The following is a 16,716-nucleotide window of genomic DNA, read 5'->3' on the forward strand; positions in this document are numbered from 1 at the left end:
ATTCCAAATAACATACCAGGAGATCCAAAAATAAATTGTAAGTCTTAGCATGTTAAACTTTATCTAGAAATGTGGATAGATAAAACAGAAGGGATATTAGAGAATTTAAAAAGAGAAAAAACAAACCAAAACCACCCACAGAGTTAGGCATTTTCCCAGAGCTTGGAGAACAGAGAAAGACAGTGCTTGAATTTTCCTTTGCTTGAAACACCTTGCAGGTTCTTCTGATAAAACACCAGTAATGAGAACAGATGTAGATTAATAAAAGACTTGGGATAGCCATCTTTACAGTTTTGAAAGGACAACTTCAAAGGAGAAATTGAAGTATTATACTACAACACCAAAAACATCAGTGGGATGGGCACATTTCTCCTACATGAAGTATAAGAGGCCCAATAAAGGAATTACTGCTTTTATATTAATATTACCATAGCATTCCTGTCTATTTTGAGATTAAGAATACTAGGTACAAACTCATGAAGTATCAAAAGAGAAGTTACCCATTGCCTTCATTTCATGTTGTTGTTTAATGCAAGATCTTTGATTGTGAAAATAATGGATAGAAACATTCTTAAAAAATTAAACTGAAGTTTTGAAGACCTCAGCATGCTTAAGACTACTCACACTGACATTTGAATCCAGATTTACAACACAGATCAAAATTTACAGTGAGGGTTTTTTACTGTTGTTTCTAGAGGCTTTATGAAAATTCATGTTTCAGTATTAAATAAGTGACAGCACTAGGATAATTGGGCAAAAGCTGCAGAATCCCAGTGTTCAACCCTTCCCATGTTTGATCTTGGACTTGTAGCACCAATCCCAACTAGCTTGGATGAGTCAGTTTTTACTGTTGTGATGGGCAGTCTGACCAAAGAGAAGCAAGCACTATCACTCCAGTTACCCACAGAAAAAAGGCATTTCAAAGAAAGTTCTTCACAGGACAGAATAAAAAGCACTACTTTAAAACAGTGACAAAAGAAAAACAATTGTCCCAGTATCAATTTAAGGTTCTGAAGATTTTCTGGGAGTGCCTAGAGCAACACAGACAAAATGGACAAGAAGCCTATATTGAGAAATTCTAGTGAGGAGAGTACCTGTAAGAGTGACTTCCGTGGAGACTCTATCGATAGCAAGCACATCATCTGCCCCATCATCACAAGCTTCCACATAGAACTTCTCTGGTGTTATATGCCTTTAAGGGAATGGATAGGAAAAATGAATTTGTTTAGGAACATTTACTTTGGGTTTGTTTATTCTTCACCACCTGAAGACAGAGCAATCAATTTTAAACCTTGTTTCAGCTGCAAAAACCAAAATTCTCACTGGATTACTTCCCAACAACCACTGATGTTGACAGTGCAAAAAAAGCAAGTCAAGCTAGTCAGTTACTGCAAAATCCATGGCTTGTTTAATAACCTTAATTCTTGTTTATGACTGGAAGTTAAAGACATGAGTTTGTGTACACAACGGTCCACTCTAAGTCATGTAAGCTTGAACTATGTCACTTAGAAGTCTGATAAGCCAAAATCAAACTTCAAAATCAAAAGTTTAACCAAACACTTTCCAATATATCAGAAACTAAAGTACCACATCCTTGATGCAAGTCTATCACTTTGGACACTATTTTTGTTTGCTAAACACACCTGTTTCACATCAGTGTTGTAAATATTGTAAGAATCCACTGGAAACAACAAAGAAAAGATGGAAAAGTGGCACACTAGTTTATTGAAGCAGGTGTCTCAACATCCCCCAGATTTGTTAGCCAGGTCTGTGTGACATGCATAAGGGTAACCTGTATTCTCCTCATTGGGCACATCAGGCAAGTCACACTGACGTCCTGTTCAGACTTCATAGCTATCTTTCCCTTCAGAAAAACTGTATGCACTACAATGCTACCCATAAAATTAAACATAGTTTTCAGAAATATTCCTTAAAAATACATCTGTTGAGATACTTGCAAGAAGCCAGACATGTTATACTGTGCAACAATGCAAGAGTTACACAGAAATGACTTGTAGCTGTACATAGGAAATGCTAAACAAACAACAACCAACTCCAAACACTCTTGAACTAGTGTTCTTAACTCTTCTAATGATTTTTCTTAGTTTAAGGCTTGACAAGACCAAGGGTCAGAGTTTTAAACATCTTGTTCTAGAAACTTATTCTACAGGATAGATATTTTTAGGCTCCTTCTCCCTAAATAGATCTTTCATTTCTTCGTATCTTCCCTATTTTTTTTTAATCCTTCAGAAAGCTGAATTAGATTCAGAAGAGCACTTTGAAAGAGGTCTTCTATACATCCTTTAACATGTCTAACACCCCACCTTCCACCCACTAAAAGCAGGGCCAACTTCAAAGTTTATCCAAATTCAAAGTTAAACCCTATTTCTTAGGGTGTGTTTTGACTCTCCCCAAGGATGGTGATTCTACAGCCTCTGGGCAATTAGAGGAAAGCCAGAGACCACCAAATGCTTAACTGAACTAGAAAAAAACCCAAACATAACACAAACCAATCAATAGTTAACCATTCATCAGGTAATTTAACTTCCTTAAAGGAAAATTAGTCTAAGGGTCCTAAAATGGGAAATACATCAACAGTATTCCCTTTGTAAATCAGGTTTCTTAATCTTTCATGTACACATGAATTGCTTTATCTTCGAAACTAAAAACAAAGAAAATACAAACATGCAGTTCATTGAATACTGCAGCCCTAAAACCCCTACTTTGCTCTCATCGCTCCTGTTGTTGATGAAGTGCACATGTGCACCCCTGGCTCATTAAGGGGGTTTCACAGCAAAAATGGGAGCCATTTTTACAGTGAAGAGCAAACAAGATTACATAGAATGGGCAAGACAAGCTTAAGGACATTTATAAGCCCTCAGTTTGTTAGAGAATTTTAAAAGAAATCAGGATCACACAGAATCAGGTGCAGTCAGAAACCTATTGCTAGGTGGCAAGAGACAGTAGTAGCCATTTTTTTCCACAAAGGAAAGCTGCAGCTACTTAACTTGTTGGTTTAGTTGAACAGTCAGCTGCTTCTGGTAGGTTAGTTGACACAAGACTCCAGATAAAAAAACTGGGGAAAAGATACTGCAAAGTTTAATATTGGACCTGTTATGCATTTAACACAGATGCTTATGCACTCTTACTCATGTGACTATCTTAAGTCAAGTAAGTTGAAAAAAACATAGCAGGTTGTAAAATAGCACTGAACAAAGTAGTGAGAATGATAGTTCCAGTTTTTGAATGCTCTGTAAAAAGAACACAACACAAATAAGACACCTGTACTCACTGTCCAGAGCACAAATGAGCATTTCCATCCATGATCAGTATTTTTAAAGCTGCTCTTTCAACAGTGCAACATGGCCATGACTGTACTGTACTCTCAGCACCGAGATTCACTTGCATATTAGCTAAAGCCTGTTTTCAAACAACTGAGAAAAAGCTTACAGGTGTAGAATATTTGTCATATAAACAAGTTTTATATTTACTACACTCAAGAATAATTTCTCCCTGAAGAACATGAAGTCTTTTACCCTCATCATCCATGAGTTAGGAAAAATGAGAGAATTAAGGCTGCCAGTGCAAATTATGCCTGGTCTCTCAACAGACCAGCCCCCAGCATTTCTCTCTCAAATCCCAGCCCATATTTTATCTCCTGCCACTATCACTACCCTTTTAACAGCTTTTATCACCTTTATCTCCTCTTACACAATGCCTGTATATTTCTAACTTTGCTTAAACTACACTTTACCTCCAACACATACGAAGAAGCAAACTTTGCAATCAAAATCCTCTTTCCCACAGTCTTCTCCTAGACCAGATTCGGTGACAAGTGTCATGGAAAATGCAAGACAAGTGACCCCTGTTTTCAGTTCAATGGACCAAACCAGCTCTAGGCTTCAGCAGCTTGCAGCACACTGGAACAGTCTTATCATTGATTGTTTTAGAGCTTTGGGTGTTTTTGTTTTGGAGGTCTTTTGGGAAGGAGCAGGAGGAAGTCAAGTTGCCAGTCTATGAAGTCGAGAGAACTTAAATACTTCTGTTGGGATCACCATTAAAAACTGCCTAAAATATAACTGCACACCACAAACTGAAAAGTCTAATGCCCTGCAAAATGTTAAATCCATGCTTCAGAAGAAGTGGGAGAATTAGTGCTCTTCAAAGTTTTTAACAAAAAGATGATTCACTTAGTCCTTGTTTCATTTGTGTAAATAGTTGAAAGTTTTCTAAAGTAAATGTACTTGAGGAAGAAGCCAAGACTCAAAGAAGTTTCAGCCCAAATGCTGATTTAGAAACTTACTAATTACCAGAACTAGGCTAGTAGTCTCATTCTTAGTTATAGCAGTCTTAATGATTGAAAAGGTCCTCTAAACAAGATGACTGCCTCTCACTTCTCTTTCAGGAAGGAATCTGACAAACACTGCCTGCAAGAATGGTGTTTTTCCACAGACTGTACTCAGTACCAAGTCTGCATGTCTATCACAAGCTTAGAAAGGTAACACATGCTTATTTTACTGATCAGAGAAGGAGATATTAAATGCTGAAAGGAGGATCATTCACAATGACTAGGAATCTGCAGACAGATTCATTCTATTTTTTAAATGAAATAAGGAACATATGAAAGTCCAAGTGCTATCATTATAACAAAAATAGTAATAAAGAAATCAGTATTTTCCAGAAGCTCATAATGTCTGTACTTACTTTTGAAACTGGTTTTCACACACTAGGCCATATTCTGCTTCTGTATAACCTTCACATTTGACACTGCCTTCTCCTTGGCTACATTGTCACTGCTGTCTATAACCATCCAAAACATCAAGAACTCTTAACAGCAATACCTTGCTTCCATTACAGCTTAACAGCACAAAATCTCCACAAAATTTTAGTTCCTCTCATTTACTTTTTTTAATACAAAAAAAACCTGACCACCATTATCATGGACTATTTCTAAGTGTTGGTAAAGAACAAAGGGAGTGATAAATGGAAATATTTGGCATTGATAGTCTATCTCATGATACTCAACAACAGGAAAGGTATTGAAGAACTGCAACCACCAAATTAATGTTTCAAGTATTACTGAAGGTGACTTGGATTTCATTTTGAAAATCTTCTCCAGCTGAAAGTGTGGATTGCTGCCAAGAGATAAAAGCAACTCAGTACCCTTCATTCCTACAGTCCAAAGTTGAGAAAAAAGTGTTGATTCAAGTGTTGATTCCCAACATAACAGAAACATAAAAGAAAAATTCAAACTACTGCTTGCTTACACCAAGTGTAAAGCTGGCTTCATTTACAGCTGAGAGTATATTTTTTTAAATTTATATATTTGTTGTGAATTTTCACTTCGTTATATTATAAAGCAGTGTTGTATATCATGAAGATGATGCAGAGTTCCATCCCACATTTTAATTAGGTTGATCTTACAGACAAGAATATTCCTGTGTTCAGCTACAGCATGAAAGAGGACCCATCATGCTCTAATGGCAACTAAAGATAGTTCTTCACTCAATATCACTTAAGCCTGCTAGGCCTCAACAGCCAAACCCTTACTTCAGTAATTGATTATTTTACCATAAATACTTAACATTGCTCTAATGCAGGAAGCTCTTTGATGTCAGCCTCTAAATACTGTAATAAAGCAAGCCAAAAGCACATCCTGTACTGCACAGCAATGCATCTGCTGTACTCAAGACAACAAAGTTGTCTGCAGTGCGATACCAGAAAGACATTAGTATATGCACAGAGTCCCAACAGTGTGTTAAGTAACAGTGCAAACAAGCTGATGGTTTCAACACTCCAGAGATTCCAGATTTTCTAGGTGAGCAGGTGTGCTAATTATACATCTACAATAAATGTTACTCCTCAAGCAGAAACAGCTCAAGGAACTGGAACATCTCCCATGGAGCAGTAGCTGTTACAGGGAGAAGAAAGGGAATATAATACCAGGACTTAAAAAAACACTAATGGAAATACCATTTAAAACCAAAAAAAGACATGTATTAAAGGCATAGCTCCATAATAACTATTTCCAGTTAAGTTTCCCTTAAGGTGACAAATAATTTATTGCATAAGTTAATGCCCTCCTCAGCCAACATCCCTGGGCTTCACCATGAGAGCCACCTAGATTAAGCAGAAAAAAGGATGTGTAGCTGTTTCTTCTAGAAGTATTATACAAACTCTGAAAACTCAAGTTTAGAAAACAAGCAAAAAACCCCAAAAGACAAGATACACTTTTGGACCTTTCTCCAAATACAGACAGGTGGAAGGCACTGTGTTCAAGTACAGTAGCTGCTAACAACTGATAAGTACTTTCACAAAGCATGTAGGCATAACTGTGGGCAGCAGGAGTTAAATCTGAAACACAGCTAGTGTTAGAGACCCACAGGATACTGAGAAGGCTATCAGCAAGGTTAAGTCTTCACCCAAGCACAAAGAAACCAAAGTGATTTTAAGTGAGCCAAAACAACAGTCAGGATTCTCTCTGTTCTGCAGACAGCTTTACCAATTCAGTTTTTATTAATTGGACTGGTAGCTTCACTACCATCCACTAGCTTGCTACCTGCAATAGCTGTTTAAACTTCATAATTTATTCCTGAGGCTACGAGAAGAACTTAAGTATAGCAGTGACATAGATGACACCTATGGATAGCAGTTTGCAGGTTAACAGTTTTCGCCAGTAGCTGCTGGTGTAACTCAACTAGTTCCAACGGTAGCACAGACACTAGACATCAGCATTTTCACCAGTACCACCTGAACTTGACTGATGACATCAGTCAAGGCACAAAGGGTTTGAGTCACTACTTTTGATGAGAAACACAAAAGGTTTGGATTCAAAGCTGGAACCTGCAACTGGATGTACAGAATGGGACCCCGCAGAGCACTATAATCAGTGAAGCTCCACACAGGGCCACTGGACTATGCAGAAGAGATACAGTTGCAGAACCTGACCTTTTCATAGTGAGAATGAGAAATTAGTTAAGAAAAAACACAGAAAACAAAACACTGTTACCACTAAATCCTCAAACTGAAATCTAGACTGGATTTCTCAGAACATTCTCCTCTGACCTTGCCAGACTAGTAGATTTGACTCATCACCCAAGTTACAGCCTTCTATCTTACAATGCTTGGTAGAAAGTCTACAGGCATTACCACAACTTGGTGTAATAACAGGAAAAAAGCCTGTTTTTCAGAACACAAAACAATTCTGTTTTCAAGTTTATAAAAAATTCTTGTCAGACTACATTTGAGACCGTCTTGTTCCCAAAAGACCAAAGCTTACTTTTAGTTAAAATTAAACTTTAAATGAGAGAACTCTTTACTAGTCTGTATCCAGGAAAGTGCTTTTACTTAAATTCTCAGTAAAAACTGTGTACTACAAGTTACACAACCGCTATTCATACAACTCACCTTTTCTTCTCTGCAGGCAAAAAGATCACAAGTTCAGCTCAAAGAAAGACAAAGACTGTTTAGGTGACAAGAGCAAAAAAATCTTCCTGCCAAATAAGCAAGCCTTTCAACCATCACTGATGATCTTACTCTCCATCAATACTCAATAATCTCTAGTGTCTGTGTACCCTCACACAGCTACCTAATCAAAATAAGGAAAGAAGCCCAGTGGTTTTTAAACACATAACAGCATTATGATAAACTGTTTATACAGAACTCTAAGAAAGATTTAAGTATGTTTGCTCTGAACCCAAAAGATGTCTGTCAAATGAAATTTAACAGAGCATTAAGTACAGTTAAATCAGGCTTAAAAATCACTTTCAGAAACTGACGCCTGAAAATGGCATCAGTAACTCTATAATTGAGCTTCAAGCTAATATTTGGAGGTCAAAAGCCTGGCAACGCCTTTAGGACACACAAGGACATTTCACTGTTGGCTTCAGACAGCCATGAAGAGTCTCACGCTCAGAGTAATTTTCTCAGGAGTTCCAACCGGCCAGTGTGAGAGCTTATAATGGAAACGCCTCTTCAGCTTTAACTTTGTATTGCTTTGGTTACGCAACTTCTTTTGCTGTATAAGAGGCAGCAAGCAAATATCTGTCAGTTCAAAGGGTTACATTCTCCCCTAAAACCTTTGGTTTAATGAAAAATTTACACCAGGGGGTTAGAAGAATTTATTTGAAAAGTCACAGTAGGCACTAGACAAGAGAGTCCCAACAGTTCAAAATCAACTGGCATCAAAACCACACCACAAGAACACCTGTGCCTTGAAAGACTGATGGCTAACTATGCTTAAGGAACCTTCTGCCGACAAGTAACACTGCTTATACAAACCTTTACATTAGCATCAGTACTCGAGTTTCTACAAAAGTCGCCTATAGGGAAGGCAGAAGGCAGCCTAGGCTCCCCCGCTCAGCGCATCACCTCCTCTTTAGAGAGCAGCAGCTTCACCCACACTTCCAAGGCAGAGCAGCCACTCGCAGCAGTGCGGCTCGCCTGCCACGCCGAGGCGGGCGCCAGAGAAGACCTGCACGCATCAGCCCTCCCGTATATGCAAGAGGGAAACGGGACAGACACGCGAAGCGCCAGCAGCCTTTCTACCCACCGCTGCGCTACAGATGGACGCCGAAAGAGGATCGGAGCCGTACCTGTGGCCAAAGTCCTCCTCCCCTCTCGTCCCGGGCTGCCGCACACAGCCGCCGCCTCGGGCCAAGCCCTTCGCGCCGACCCCGGAAGCGAAGGAGAGGCGGCGAGCCCAGCACAGCCCGCCGACGGCCCCACACGGGGTACCCGCGCAAGCGACGGCCGAGAGCGGCAGCCAGCCGCCACCAGCCGCAGCGCTGCCCGGAGCACGGCGGGACCCTGCACCGGGGCCGCCCTGGACGCGCCAGTCCGTGAGGGGAGCGCGAGACGGGCGGGGGGAGGGAAAGGACAAGACAGGCGACCGTTGCTCCAACGGCCGCCCTCTCCCCTCCGGCAGGCCCGGTAGCGGCAAGTGACAGAGCTTCCCCCCCCTCCCCGGCGGGTCACTCACAGCTTCAGGCTGGCGTAGGCCGCCGCTGCCGCCGTTCCTGCCGCTGCCGCCATTCGTCCCCCTCCGGCTGTCTCCGGCCGCCACCGGCTCCGCGTCGCTCTCGCCCCCCCAACCCAGCCGCTCCCTCCCTTCCAGACTGACGCGTCCCCCAGCCTTGAGGGACGGGACCCGGCACAGGACAAACCTACTCGGACACGTTAGCGAGGGCTATCGGGCGGGGCACCACTTATGGAGGAAGGGGGAGGGCCTGGGCTGACTCGTCGTCCTCGCGATTGGCTGAGCCACTGCGCTCTAACCCCGCCCGCGGCGCGCCGGGGGCCACCCAGGGCACTGTGAAACGGTGACGGGCAAGCGGGGGCGGGAGGGGCGGAGCCGTTCGAACGAAGGCGGTGGGGATTGGCCAGCGAGAGGGTGGGGCGGTAGGCCACGCTCCAGAGGAGCCGCTGGGCGGGGTGTCGGCAGGGTTTTTGCGTTGGATTGGCTACGCTCTGACCAGTGGCCTCGCCCCCACGCGGATCTATGGTGAAAAGCATATGGGTAGAAAAGAAATACCGAGCAGGGCCAGTGGCGCAATGGATAACGCGTCTGACTACGGATCAGAAGATTCTAGGTTCGACTCCTGGCTGGCTCGGCTGCTCTTTTTCCACTCTTTCCCCGTTCTTTCTCTTTTTTCCCCTCCTGGACCTCATCCCGAGGGTGCTGCCTGCACCCCCTCCCCTCATGGGCAGCCCCCCCACTTCTGCAGAAACCCACCGCGGCCACCCTCTTGCCCACAGCGTGCGGGTCTGCCAGGTGCAGGGGCCTCCAAAGCACCCCAGGGTTGGGTGGTGATACAGGGGGTCGTGCCCTTGGCAGGCCCCAGCCACAGGCACCACCTCGGGGACAACTGCTGCGGGGGAGGCTGGTGCCCATTTGGGCACCCTGTCTGGGATATGGGGGCGAGCTCAGGGCTGGGGGTTTGGCACAGAGCAGCCCTGGGGCACCTCCTGGCCCATTTCCCACTGGATCCCAGCCCTCTGGGTATCCTCCCCTGGTTTTAGGCAGCTTCTTTCCTCGAGGAGGGGGAACTCCAAGGTATAATTACAGGTAATCCTATTTGTTTGCTTCATTTTAGCTGATAGCTCCAGTGCTGCTGTGGTGCTGCTCGGCCAGCAATACTGCTGAAGTGTCCCGTCTTCAGACAGCAGTGAAGGCTACGGGGGCACCATGTGGCCACCTGCCCCCCAGAGCCACAGGAACTCTCCCCAAAACTCTCCAAGGAACCCAGCCACACCAATGCTGCAAAGGAGACTCCCATGCTGGGACTGGAACCTGCTCCCAGCCAAAGCACATCCCTCCCCAGCTCCTCACCCTGGGACCCACATCTCCCCAGAGGGACGCCAGAGCAGGATGGCCTTGGATGGGGCTGCAGCAAATACCAGCTGCCTGTAAAGGAGTAGAAATCCCGTGAACCCCACTGAGGTGGTTCCCCCCACCAGTCCCTGCTTCAGCTACTGAGGCAGGGCAGAGGAGGAAGGTAGAGGTTGGGAAACCATCGTTTCACAGCATAACTCCCTCCCTGTGGACACCGGGTGATGCCAATTGTCTTAAGTTTAGGAAAGACTGGACACTGAGAATTGCTTTACAATATTGTCTTTAATCACTGAAATTACAACAGGCCAGTGGCTTTGCTCCTGCTGCCGGCCCTCATTCTTTATAAATATTTAACAGCACAGAAGAAAAAGACGGCTGTGTTCACAGGTGGCTAAGGTTAGTTACACCAGCACAAATCCTAAAATATTCTCTGCTAGAGTTGAGCTTTAAAGGAAACCTAAACAAAATAATTAGTACCGTTCAGTATCGTTAGCTGGGCTCTGGATTTGCTTTCCAGATACAGAAAGCCACAGCCCAGGTCCCTGTCTGGCTGTGTACCGCAGACCTGCTGCGTGAGGACGAGGGTGGGTGCCAGCAAGGCTGGGAACTGTAGCCTGGTCATCCCTCCGCTGGGGCCGCGGGCCATCCCTGCCGTCTGCCTTCGGGGTCTCTATGCCGTGGATTTTCACGTGGGGACAGTTTCTTCCTATCTCTTATCTTGCCTTAGCGGGCTACTGATGCACATTGCCACATCAGCTTCTGGCTGCCCTGGAAGAAAGCAGGGTGAGGATTTTTATTGCTCAGAAAAGCTTAATTTTGTTTCTCCTTAGGAAAAAGGTGGGTGAGCAGCTCCAGACTCTGTCTGGGTTCACGGCAAGAAGATGTCTGCCCAGTCAGCTCCGGTAAGTACACCTAGTGCCACTGCAGCTAGCGAGCGGCAGGACGCAGAAACAGAAAAGAAAAATGAACACACAAATGCTGTGCAATGAGAGAGGCAAACCCCCTCCCAGCGACGCAGGCACTCGGCCTCAGAGGATGGGAGAAAAGGGATGTATATCTGGCCATAGGCCTTCCCTGCCTGCAGGTACTGACTCCAGAGATGTTCCCCCAGCAATGAAGCCTGGGTCAGCCTGTCCTTACATTCATGCACAGAAAGTTGCTCAAAATGCATCTACGAACACTTGGCACGGTCACAGAGGTGCAAACGGCAGGTCTCTCGCAGGCAGCACATGCTGCACATCCATGTGCACGGACACGACAGCACACACCACCCCAAAAGCGAACACAGAGCATGCAGCCGAGGCTGACGTGGGAGAAGCATGGTCCAGACCAGCGTATGCAGGTGCGCTTCCCCTCGGAACCCCCTCTAATCATGTGCAGGAATACGATAAACAAAAGTGAATCCCTTCCGTGCCGCTTTCTCCCCTGCTCTCTGTAATCACCTGCCCTCTTTTCTCTACAGCTACTGTATTTTTTAAGTCATGTCCTTCTTCCTCTGTGCACCCCCACTGCTTCAATACATATTTTTGTTTCTTGAACAAAAAAGTTAGCAGTCTGTTTCAGCAATCGTTTCAAGGCAACTTTCACACTGCTGCAGATTCATCCTCAGCTATGTCTCGTCTATAATAAAATCACGCTGCCCTTGATCCAACACTGACCTACGTGCAACGCATTGATTTTCACATACGTGCACAGCCTTATTGGTTTCAGTGGGACTGCCTGCACGTTTGAAGGTCAATGTAGATGGAGTCCTTCATGTGATTTTCTTTGCAACAGCAGCAGAGTACAAAGCTGCCTCTGCATCGACCAGTAGCAGGTTGATACTCAGGTAATTTGGAGGATGAGATCAAAGTGTTCAAGTAAGGATGAAGAGTGTGTGTCAATTTTCCTTTAAGCAAGGACCCACTTTTGCTGTTCCTGAATTAATAAAGTGTTAAAATTTCCAGGGAAGTACAAAATAGGGACTAAATTCATTAGAAAGTGTGTGCCTATGATTTTCCCCAGGGCTGTGAACTCATGGGAAAGAGAGGTATAGGTCACAGCAGTGCTTACAAACAGACCCAAATACTGAAATTCAGGAATGCCAAATATTTGCCCAGTGCTAAAAATCAGCAGAAAGAGAAAGCACAGGAAGATATTTACTTTTTTCTCTAAGCAGCCAAAGATAACCCTTTCTTTTGAATGGCCAGCCAGACCCATACCAGCTCTTACGAGCCCAGCTTCCCCCTTTCAAGGCTGCCAGAGCACACCTGATGCTGATGAAACTCCACCATTTCCAGGCCAAGGAGCTATTCACTTTCTAGTAAAAAGGTCTACAAAAATCCTTTAAACCCTGAAAGACTGGGAAAACATTTTAAAAGCCCCCAAATGAAACTCAGAAACTAAAGAACCACAGACCTCATCAAACCAGGGTGTTTGAAAATGCTGTTCCCTGTGTTTAATACCAGGGCAGTTTCCTAAACCACTTTGATTATGGGTGTTTTTTACGCTTTAAATTACATTAAAATGTCTGCTTCTTCTATAGCTGGGGCTTTTCTCCAGCTTTTATGCAAAAATCCCTATTTAAATGAGTTTCTGTATTCTAAACAATAGAAATTTAACAGCATGATCTGAACAGAAAAATCTATTAAGCTCTGGTTCCTGAAAGCATGTTTCAGGGAATTCACTTGAATGACTATTTGCATGAAAGTTACTCATTACCAGCACAATGGGACTTCCAAGGGTCCCTTACCCTAAAACCAGCCAGAAGAGCATGCTGGGGAATGAATTAAGACTAACTTTTCACAGCACGTTTCAGCATATTAATAAATAAAAAGACAACAAGGTTCACGTGAACAATGCGTATCGGTCAGGAGACAGGCCGAATTTAACATGTTTTCTTGAATTCTTCTGCAGAGGACGCAAAGCCTCGCCCCTCCAGCTCCAGAGCTACCTGCCTGCCTGTTTCTCCCTTTGGGAGAGCTGCCTGAAGGCAGGCAGTGAGGGCTTGCAGCTCCACAGATGCCTGGTGAGGGTCAGGAGGAGGAGGAGAAGCCTCCCCTGAGCAGGACGCCTCTGCCTCCTCCCGGCCCCAGCCCCACTGTCAGTCAGCTGCAGAGCTGGGGACAATCAACAGGGACTTGGACACTCACAACCTGGGAGAAATAATAATGAGCTTAAATGAATTCAAACTCCCAAAGATAACAGCGGTGCAAGTTAGCACACAAAGGGGAGCAGGGCAATGCGGTAGATGCTTTAGCTTCAAAACCACGAACTCACACGCTCCATTTTCAATAGCTTCACATTGTAATTTCTAGCTCGTTGTAACTACAGGAAAGGAGAGCATCGGCACTTAATAATTTACACGGGATCTCAAAACTGAAAGTAGGGCAGCCTTCATCCCCAGCTCTGAGGGATACGGGATGGCTGGCAGGAGAAAGAAGACACTATGTGGGAGCAGAGGCCAAACTTTCCCGTGATGCAAAAGGGGCTCCTGCAAGACAGCTTGCCACAAACAGGCTGCTTGAGGCCTTCCACAAGGAAAATTGTCCTTCTCCCCCTTCCCCTTCTTTCCTGCTTATTTTGTAGTCATGGGGAAAGCTGCAGGAGTGAGACAGTAGTTCAAGCCACAGCTTAAAAAGATCAGTCCCACTAGTGTTTTCAGATCTTTCCAAAACTAAGGCCAGAAAATGTGCATGAAGAGTTGCTCTAAAAATCAAGATCTAGCAAAAGCACAAGCCACACAGTAGCTTGGTTTCTCAGAGACAGAGCAACAGATGAGCAAGGCTGGTGTTTCCAGCTCACTTCCAGAAGCCATTTTGGTATCTCACTGCCTTCACTGCCAAAGGAAGCTCAGGGAGGGGAACCACCTGCCCAGGACTGCCTGAATTATTTACCAGGGACATCAGCGTTATTTCCCACTTCAGCCCCTTCAGAAAATCCTAAGATCATAGTCACACATTGAAAGCCCCCTGCCCCAGGCCCAGCTGCTCTGCAGGACACAAGGCGATGCGATGCAGTGGAGTGAGAGCACTTCAGGATCTGCCCTGGCTGTTTTGTTGCCCCTGATCCACACTGCCTGGATACAGTTATATTTTGTGTTGGCTCCCATCCCTCTGCTATCCAGCATTTGGAAGCTAAATTTAAGGCTCTATGGAGCTCAAATATTTGAGGTCAATTTTACCTCCTCTAAAATCACAGGTAAAACTCACCAAAGACATATATGCCCCAGAGCCACGTGTACTGCAGTGGGAAAGTCCCACCCCACCTTCAGCTTTTGGTCACTCGCTGAGGGGCTGCATGTCCCCAGGAGAAACGGTGCCGCAGAGCCAGGCTACATCAAAGCCGGACCTCTGGATGGTTTCCAGCGCAGGACCGACCTCCAGCCACGTGCTGCCATCCTCATCCCGAAGAGCAGCAGCAACAGGTGGAGGCGCTTACAGCTGGATGGGGCAGAAGGCTGGATGAGTCTGTCAGCCCGATGAGATGCCATGCCAAAGCCACCAAGCTCCCGAGGCTTGGGCAGCTTCGGATGTTCACATTTCAGCCGAGGCAAGCCGATACAGACTTGTAAGAGGGTGCTAACAGGCCACTGGTCTCCATTTGTTTTACAGCAAATACTTGTGCCTCTGTTTAATACTTAGTGCAGCAACTGGCACCGCTCAAAACGGAAGCCCATGGTATTTATTATCATGGGCAGAAACAGGCAGCTTGCTGCTACCCAGCACCTCTGCTGCTCCAGGTGGGTACACAAAGCAGTCTGACTACATGGTGTGAAGTTGAAGCACCTATCTAGCTACATCCATGCTACTGGAAAAGAGGTTTGGTTGAACCATAGTGGGTTCTCAGCACGGGCTCATTTCAGGAATCCCAGTGCCGCTGCTCAGGTAATTTATTGTAGTTTCCTCACTAGAAAGATCTTCAAGAATGTCATCCCATCCTCTACCAATGAGAGCCAAATTTACATCTTCAGCATAGATACATGAGGATTTAACTAGTTTTCCACACAATATGTTGGAAAGGGTAGCTAAGATGCACAACTGCATCTGAGGCTTTAAATTAAGAGCTCTTTCTTAAACAAAAGCTTTGTACCTGTACATGAGGAGCTGCACAGCTTTGGTACCTACAGAACATGCACTGCAGGCACACCTATCACATATGTAACACATACTGGGGGGGGGGGGGGCATATTTCTTTGACAAGAAAGTGGGGGAGTCAAAAAGAGAAACAATTTGCCTTTCTGCTTTCTCAGCAGAACAGAAAGTGAGGGCCAAATTCTCTAATCCCTTGCTCAGATAAGTTGTTATTATCCATGGGAGCAAATCTGTTTATACCAACATACTCATCTGAGTACAGGTTGCAGAGTTGGGCTCTAAATCCCTGTATAACAAAGCCCTCATAACAACCTCGAGTTTGTTCCCAGAGCTCTAAGTAAGCACCATTATGAAATGGCTTTGTGCTGGGTAAACACCACAGAAAGGAGTGGGCAGGCTCGGGGCTGAGCTGTGGGGACAACTGGAAAACTCAGGCAAGTGTCTGGAAAAAAGTGGTCCGTACACAAAGTGAGCTTTGCAAGCAAGAATGAGGATGGATTTCCCCTATGTCCACACTTTCAGCATCCTGACTTTTCCCTTCCAAGTATGATTCACTATTCAGACTCTGACACAGCAGACCAGCCCCTGTGTATCAGGCTGACACGCAAGCCCAGGTCCCAAGTCATCGCGGCAGCTTAGCCTAGCTTGTTCCAGTTTTTTTTCTGTCTGAAACAGAATGTCAGCCTCCAGCTGCCAGCCAGGTTTGTGCTCAGAAAATTGGTGCTTTTACAGCCAGACCTGATACCAGAGTTCAGGGAATTAACTGGAAGGTCTCAGTGTGCCCTTTTGCACAGACCTCTTTCTTTTCTTTTCTGAAAGAATTAATAAAAAGAGGGAGAGTGTCTAAAAACTGGTATTAATAGGCTGGTGTCCTTCAGGGAATCTGGTGAAATGCACTTGTCAGGAAACTGTAGACCGACGGGATGTCCCTGGCAGGCAGGGAAGCCAGCCTCTGGCTTTTTAATTGTGCATGGCACGATCTGAGTTCATAGGCACGACAGCAAATTGTGCTTTCACTGAAGAATCTTCCAAAATGAGCCAAGAGGAATCTCCAGACAGCAGAAGAAGGCACGTAAAAGTAAACTGATCAGTTTAGATAACATGCCACATTCTTGGTCAAGTAGACATGGTCTGATGCAGCTGGAACTCACAAGCATACAAACTCTGGGAATACAGCAAAAATCTCTCATATCCTTTTACAGGAACGTTGCTGACTGGCGGAAAACATGCACAAGAAATCAACTGAGGGTGGGGAGAGGGAGATTGTGTAGTAAGTCTTCTGTCCTAGCTTTCTGATGTCGTCCATGGTGA

The 16,716-nt window shown here is 44.8% G+C and overlaps 1 protein-coding gene across 1 annotated transcript in view; it reads right to left on the reverse strand.

Annotated features, from left to right (window-relative positions):
- The window catches only part of SACM1L (SAC1 like phosphatidylinositide phosphatase), a gene marked incomplete at both ends in the record, with an annotated part of 29,445 nt that extends 20,412 nt beyond the window's left edge, over nucleotides 1-9,033 (reverse strand). Inside the window, 2 exons of the mRNA XM_082015135.1 lie at nucleotides 1,095-1,192; nucleotides 8,981-9,033. Coding sequence (XP_081871261.1) covers nucleotides 1,095-1,192; nucleotides 8,981-9,033 — 151 coding nt within the window. The remainder of the gene's footprint in view (nucleotides 1-1,094; nucleotides 1,193-8,980) is intronic.
- Nucleotides 9,034-16,716: the final 7,683 nt, after the last annotated feature.

Source organism: Phaethon aethereus, assembly GCF_964289735.1.
Source record: "Phaethon aethereus genome assembly, chromosome: 2".
NCBI classification, from domain to species: Eukaryota; Metazoa; Chordata; class Aves; order Phaethontiformes; family Phaethontidae; genus Phaethon; species Phaethon aethereus.